Source organism: Nycticebus coucang, chromosome 9 (assembly GCF_027406575.1).
Source record: "Nycticebus coucang isolate mNycCou1 chromosome 9, mNycCou1.pri, whole genome shotgun sequence".
Taxonomy (NCBI): Eukaryota; Metazoa; Chordata; class Mammalia; order Primates; family Lorisidae; genus Nycticebus; species Nycticebus coucang.
The window spans coordinates 42,429,070-42,436,163 of NC_069788.1; the positions used below are offsets into that span (position 1 = coordinate 42,429,070).

At 53.7% G+C, this 7,094-nt stretch overlaps 1 protein-coding gene across 1 annotated transcript; it reads right to left on the reverse strand.

Annotated features, from left to right (window-relative positions):
- Positions 1–877: 877 nt before the first annotated feature.
- On the reverse strand, positions 878–6,100 carry PIM1 (Pim-1 proto-oncogene, serine/threonine kinase). The gene is made up of 6 exons (XM_053602490.1): positions 5,587–6,100; positions 5,366–5,472; positions 5,213–5,263; positions 4,752–5,118; positions 3,097–3,273; positions 878–2,359 (listed from the first exon to the last, which is right to left on the reverse strand). Exons 1-6 carry the CDS (start codon positions 5,666–5,668, stop codon positions 2,202–2,204), a joined length of 942 nt encoding a protein of 313 aa, XP_053458465.1. The 5' UTR covers positions 5,669–6,100; the 3' UTR covers positions 878–2,201.
- Between the last annotated feature and the right edge of the window lie 994 nt (positions 6,101–7,094).

Sequence of the window (7,094 nt, forward strand, 5' to 3'; positions counted from 1 at the left end):
CCTTCATGCCAAGTCTTTTTTTTGCAGTTTTTGGCCAGGGCTGGGCTTGAACCTGCCACATCTCTAGGATATGGGGCCGGCGTCCTACTCCTTTGAGCCACAGGCACTGCCCTCTTTTTTTTTTTTTTTTTTGAGACAGTCTCAAGCTGTTATCCTGGGTAGAGTGCTGTGGTGTCATAGCTCACAACCTCCAACTCTTGGACTTACCTGTTTTCCTATTTTTAGTAGACAGGATCTCACTTTTGCTCAGGCTGGTCTCGAACCTGTGAGTTCAAGCAATCCACCTGCCTTGGCCTCCCAGAGTGCTAAGATTACAGGCACCAGCCACCATGCCTGGCCCTTCATGCCAAATCTTGTCCATACAATATTGGTCCTATCTACTCCTTGGCCACAGTCAGTCCGTAAGTTACAAATATCCAACTTATGTACAACTCACTTACAAAGACTATTACAGATAATATGTACCTATTCCAACTTACAAAATCAAGTTAAGAACAAACCTACAGAACCTATCCTCGTCTGTATCCCAAAGACTGTGTTTTCGAAAGGTGATTATCCTGGAACTCCCATTACAGAAAGGACTAGATTTAGTGTGAAAGTTCCCCTTCTCCCACTGCCCCAAGACTTGGCACTTTCCTTTTTTTTTTTTTTTTTAGAGACAGAGTCTCACTGTACCGCCCTTGGTAGAGTGCCATAGCGTCACACGGCTCACAGCAACCTCTAACTCTTGGGCTTACGCGATTCTCTTGCCTCAGCCTCCCGAATAGCTGGGACTACAGGCGCCCGCCACAACGCCCGGCTAAGGACTTGGCACTTTCCAAGTGTTCAATAAATGCACATTAGCATGCCTCCACACAAAACAATTAGAAGCCACAAATTAAGACAAAAGGTTTTTATTCAAAAAACACCAAGTATAAAAAAAAAATAAGATCTCTTTTATTCCCCTGTACAGTATTTCACTCAGATAAAACCAGCAGGCTACATGCTGCTCAAAACACAGCCCCAGAGAGGATCCAGAAGGCACCCACCCAGAACTTTTTCTTATCTATGCTATATACAGTCAGCAAAGCCCCTCCCCCACCACTCTTGGAGCCCAGACCCACTCAGGTAAGCAGGTGAGGGGCCCCATGAAAGTTGGGGAGCTGCAGCGCTGTCCCGCCTGAGTCCCGTCACCCCGTGAACAGAGCAAGCGTTGCAGCCCTCCCCAAAAGGTCCCCAAGTCAGAGGAGGAAAGAAGGAAAGAAAAGTAGGGCAGCAGCTGTGGAAGCTTGGAGCAGGAAGGGAACCAAATAAATAAATAAATAAATACATAACATCGACCTCCAGGTTAGAATGCGCATTTTTCAAAACGAAAAACAAAAAACATGTAAAATAACTTAAAAGGCAAAATTTTTAAAAAATTAGATCAACTACAATCCTTTTGCATACTACCATGCCACTGTACACACATTTACAGCTTTTCTGTTGATTTGCATTGTTTGTGCATTTTGTGTGTGTGAGGTCTTGGCTTTGAAACAGTTAAGTAAAAACCAAAAAGGAAGACCAGTTCACTGGGAGTTTTACTAAAGGAGGCAGAAAAAGGGCAGGTGGCTCAGCATTTGGCCCTGTAGCCTCTTCCATGGCACCTTTCATATGAAGGAGAGGGTCAGGGGGGACAAGGATGAAAAATAGGGAACCAAACCCAGGCAGATTTTTGGAGAAGCAGCAGGTAAAAGAGGCAAGTTCAAGTATTTCTCCCAGCACAGCCGGAGTCCCCACAGAAGGCACTCAGAAGAGTCGGAAGAGGTGACAGGGACTTAAAATGGTGCTAGTCCTATCCCATCCCAACTTGTTTCCCCCCCTTACCCGACCCGTCACGGCATTCAGCAGAACTTGTGATGAAGGGAACAGTTTTGTGGCAGGGTTCTGACCCACCCCCACCCCCCACCCCCAGGATTTTTGGGAGTCCAGCAATGCTGGACACCTATGAGGAGAGAGCATCTACAGGAGAGGTTGAGGCCTAGGGCGCCTGGAGTGTCTCTCTTCCCCCCTGCTGGGAGGCAGCCTCCAGGGGCCTGGGGTCTGGAATGAGTTATAAATGTTGTTCCTGTATCAAGCACTGTCCTGCTTGGCGAGAAGTGTCACTGGTACTCGGGAAGCTGGAGACAGAAGCTTCCCCTCCCTTAAGCATCTGACAAGGAGGGGAGGACCTGACAGAAAGGCTATTTGCTGGGCCCAGGCAATAGGCTGTGGAGATGAATCTCAGCAGTTTCCTGGGGCAGAAGGACATCTTGCATCCACGGATGATTCTGGATTTCCTCGAAGGTTGGCCTATCTGATGGTCTCAGGGCCAAACACCATCTAATGAGATGCTGACACTCTGTAGAAAGCAAGACAAAGGTTATGAATGACTCAACTTGCTCTTGAATCACAAAAGGCCTCCCCCATGTCCTTCCCAGGGACCAGGGAATCTGGGGTCCCAAAGAGGCTATGCATTTCCAGAACATTGTGCTCTTCAATGGGAAGGTATTAACCAATATCTACGTCCTTCAGTTTACTTTCAGTTAAAACAGCTCCCCTCTTAAACTTGTGGTTTTCAAACTTTAATAGTGGGGGCCTTTCCCATGACACCCACTCAACCTGAAATAGGAAGGATGATGACAAGGAATTAAGATGAAAACACCACTGAGCATGATGAGGTGATTCAACTCATCTACTGACTCACAAACATGACCAGCACCCACAATGAGGTCACTGGAACCACAATATTTAGGGAGATACTGCCTTGAGGGAGCTGCTAAAAGAGTCAACTTTTTACTCCATGGCTAAACAGCCCAGAGTTGAGGAATCAGATCTCTGCTGGTACTTAAGAGAAAATAACTTTTCAGAGAAACCAGATTGTCTTTTCTTCTTAATTTTCTCATACATTCTCTTCCTCTGACCTCAAGGAAAGCTCAAATGCAAACCACGTGATTTGTGGGTCCAGCTCAATTTTAAGCCAAGGCCCATGGCATCTACTAGAAAGAAACTCTCCAGAATTCAAAGACTATTCTAGAAGCACCAACTATCTTGTGATCGTCCCAGCTTCTCCTTAACCAGGAGCTTCCCCAAAGTCACCTGAAGAAACCCTCTGCCTGAAGAACACTTGGCCCCTGATGATCTCTTCGTCGTGCTCAAAAGGGATATCTCCACACACCATATCGTACAGCAGGATCCCTAGGGACCAGACAGCTGCCGACCTGCCATGGTAGCGATGGTAGCGGATCCACTCTGGAGGACTATACACTCGGGTCCCTGAAAGCCAAGGGAATAAAAAAGAAAACATCCTTTTAGCACAAATAAGTACAGAACAACTCTTTATATTTTAAAAGGCACCACCTCCCTTCTCTCAGGAGCTGGGTGAACTCCATTTTCCCTATGGGCTAAAGGAGAATGCAGAGGTGGTTTATGGCATCTCTCCAACCCAAAGCATTACCCACCTCTCAACCAGCCCAAACCATAAACTGCAATTCTTTACAAACTGCTCCAAGAAACAAACAGGGCTGGCTGCAGACACAAAGCCTGAGGCCATACGTGGTAGGACCACCCGCAAAGGGATGAAGGGATGAAATGTCTGCACAACCCAGGGAGGTATCCCACAGATGATCCTTCAACTGTATTCAATACTGCCCAGGAGGCTAGGTGAGATTCTCACGGCAAACAGGACCCAAGCAAAGCTACTTGCACAACATTCTAAGTCAGGGTGCCCTTTGAGAGGCCTTCCTCCCCACCCTCTGAGTACAGGGGCAGACATCCACACCCTTTCCTCCCTAGACTGGAAAAGTAGAGCTGCAGGGCTGGTTTCAGACCACGTGATTCCTGTTTACAAACTTTGGATAGTAAAAAAAGGAGGGGCCATCCCGCTGGTGCTCACCAGGGGGCAGCAAAGACTTGAAGGAAAAAACAAGGGAGGACCCAGCCAGCCATTAACTGTTAAATACAAAAAATGCAGCCCAACCCAGCGTCCTCCAAGGGCAAATAAACACAAACCACAAGCCCGAGTCACAAGTTTTGAAAGGCTGTCGTTTGTTAGGTTAAGCCGCTCAGATGATGACCCACCCTCCTTTGCTTTCATCTTAGGCTCTGCATTCCCTCTTTTCTGAACGAACCCGCTCCAAGCCCCTCCCTAGGATAGGTTTTCATCCTCTCTGCAGAGACACCCAACTAATTTTCAAAGCAGCAACAGATCTTATTTCACAACATTTATTCCTGACTCCCTCACTCCATAACAATTTAAAAAAAAAAAAAAAAGGAAAGAAAAAAAGTGAAACTACCATTCCTATCTCTTAACCTTCCCTAGATCAAGGGAAGTAATAAACTGCAGCTCTAAAAACTATCTAGCAGAAAACTCCCTAATAAAACAAAACAAAAATTTACAAAATCAGCATCAATTTTCACTCCCCCAATCCTTTTACTGGCGGGGAAACTGGGTCAGACTTCAGAAATCTAGCCTACCGCCGGTTGCCCACAACCTCTTATTCACCGGGAAGGCTTGAAATCCACTGAATTCCACTTGAAGAATAAAATCATGCCAGAAACATTACAGGTTCAGCTGGCTTGAAATCGCCGGCTTTACTACGCCGGGAAGCTCTCCTTAGTCCCACCCCAACTAGCACTGAGCCAGGCGGCCCAATGACCTTTACAAAGGGCTGGACGGAGCGGGAGGGCAGCCGAGGCCTCCCGGCCGGGCCGAGTCACCTGGGGGGGGCAGCTCCCTCCCAGGCCTGGCTCACCATCAAAGTCCGTGTAGACGGTGTCCTTGAGCAGCGCCCCCGACCCGAAATCGATGAGCTTGAGCTCGCCGCGATTGAGGTCGATAAGGATGTTCTCGTCCTTGATGTCGCGGTGGAGCACCCCGCAGTTGTGGCAGTGCCGCACCGCCTCCAACACCTGCCAGAAGAAGCTTCGGGCCAGCTCCTCTTGTAGGGCCCCCCTTTCCGTGATAAAGTCGAAGAGGTCTTGCACCGGCTCGGGCCTCTCCAGGATCAGGACGAAACTGTCGGGCCTCTCAAACCAGTCCAAGAGCCTAATGACGCCGGAGAAGCCCGAGCTCACCTTCTTCAGCAGGACCACTTCCATAGGCACTCGGGTGCCATTGGGCTGCAGGAGCCAGAAAGCCGCGTTAGAGCAGGAGTTGGGGGAGCCCCTCACCCCACCCACTCATTCTGAGGGTCGCCCTCCCCAGGGCACTCACCAGCTCTCCCCAGTCGGAAATCCGGTCCTTCTCCACGTGCTTGATGGCCACCTGGAAGACCCATAGTCTCGATTAGGTCCCCTCGCCCGAGCAAAAGCATACCCATGCGCCCCCCGCCCGGCGCGCCCTCCCCACGGCGGGGCGCCCACTCACCGGCAAGTTGTCGGAGACACGGATGCCTGAGTACACCGAGCCGAAGCCGCCGCTGCCCAGTAGCGGGCCCACCTGGTACTGGGACTCCAGGGGCTCCTTCTCCTTGCCTAGAAAAGGGCGAGGCATGGGAGATTCAGTGTCGGCCCACGAGCCCCAGCTCCCTACTCTGGGGATCCCGCAGCCACCCACCATCCCCGTGCTGGTAGAGGGGAGACTCTCACCGGGCGCCAGCTTGGTGGCGTGCAGGTCGTTGCAGGGCGCGGCGCGCAGGTGGGCAAGCGAGTTGATTTTGGACAAGAGCATCCCAACCTCCAGGGTGTCGGCGCAGGGACCGTGCCCGGAGGAGCCGCAGCAGTAGCAGGGATTGGGGTTGTGCCGGTGGCTGTGTCTATGGCTGGGGCTGTGGCTGCGGGTGGCGTTGCGGCTGGGGCTGCGGCTGGCGCGGAAGGCCGAGGGCGAGTCGGAGGACAACTGGGGGCGCTGCCGGGACTGGCTGCGGGAGGGCGCGCCCGCCGGGTCAGGTAGCGCTGGGGGCGGCAGGGTGAGCGGCTCGTGAAGATCGTGCGGCAGCACCGTGGGACAGAGAGCTGGTGGCTGTTGCTGTTGCTGCTGCTGCTTCTGCTTCTGCTTCTGCGGGTCCCGCCGCCGCCGCCGCGGACTCCTCTCAGGCCTCCTCCGCCACCGCGGCCGCTGCAGCAGACGCCCGGCTCGCCCCGCCGCCAGGAGTAAAGGGGCGGAGCGCGCCGGCAGGGGGGGGAGCGCCGGCGGGCGGGGACGGGGCGGGGCCTCTCCAGGAGGCCTAGGCGGGGAGCGGGGCTGCCCGGCCGGCGGAGGGAGGAGAGGGGGTGGGGAAGCGGCGGGACGGGGCGACTCCCCTCGGCCCCCACCCCGCGCTCTCCACAGCCGCGCTCCAGCCCCGCCCCCATCGGCGCGCCTCCAGCCAACCAGAAGGCGACTGATCTGCATAACGCGGCGCGCCCCGCCCCCGCTCCGCCCCACTCTGGCGGTCAGAATGGTCTCTACGCCGCCACGACGTGGCGGGAAGGAAAAGGCGCCAAAATGGAGGGGGAGGGGCGCGGGGCGTGAGGGGAGGCGGGAGCTAAGTGTAGGGCCGCGAGGGAGGAGGGATGGGGAGGGGCGTATCGATTCAAACCCAAACAATAACAAAGCCATCAAAGGCCGCCGGAGGCCGACTCTGCGGCTCTGTGTTTCTCCGAGGTTTTTGGGTCTAGGGCTGGAGCTGGAGCATAACAAGTTGCGCGGAGACGACGGGCGTTGGTGTGTCAGGCTGGGAGGCCGGCGCGCCGGGCGTGAGGGACTGTGTGGGGACGCCGACGAGGGTGGTCTCGCTGTGTGACTCAGACCCGAGACCTCCAAGTCTGCTTGGGCGGGTTGACGACACACTGTAGGCTGGGGCTGGATCCTGGGGGCTGTGTGTCGGGGGCGCAGGACGTGAGTCACGGCGGCTTCACGCAGGGAGTGGAGGAGTCCCGGGCCTGGAAGGAAACCGGGGGGCGGCGGGGGGCTCCGCTTCTGCTCCGGGAGAGGGATACAGACCTGGGTGGTTACAGCCGGTTAAAAGGTCAGCCCCGAGATTCTCACTTAGAAATGCAGAAAGGCACCCGTGAAGCCTGATTCCTAAGAAGTGAGGTGACTCAGAGTGCCCGAGAAAGAGGAAATCACGGAACAAATGTTAGAATTATGATGCCAGATGCTGCCTCAGCCCCTC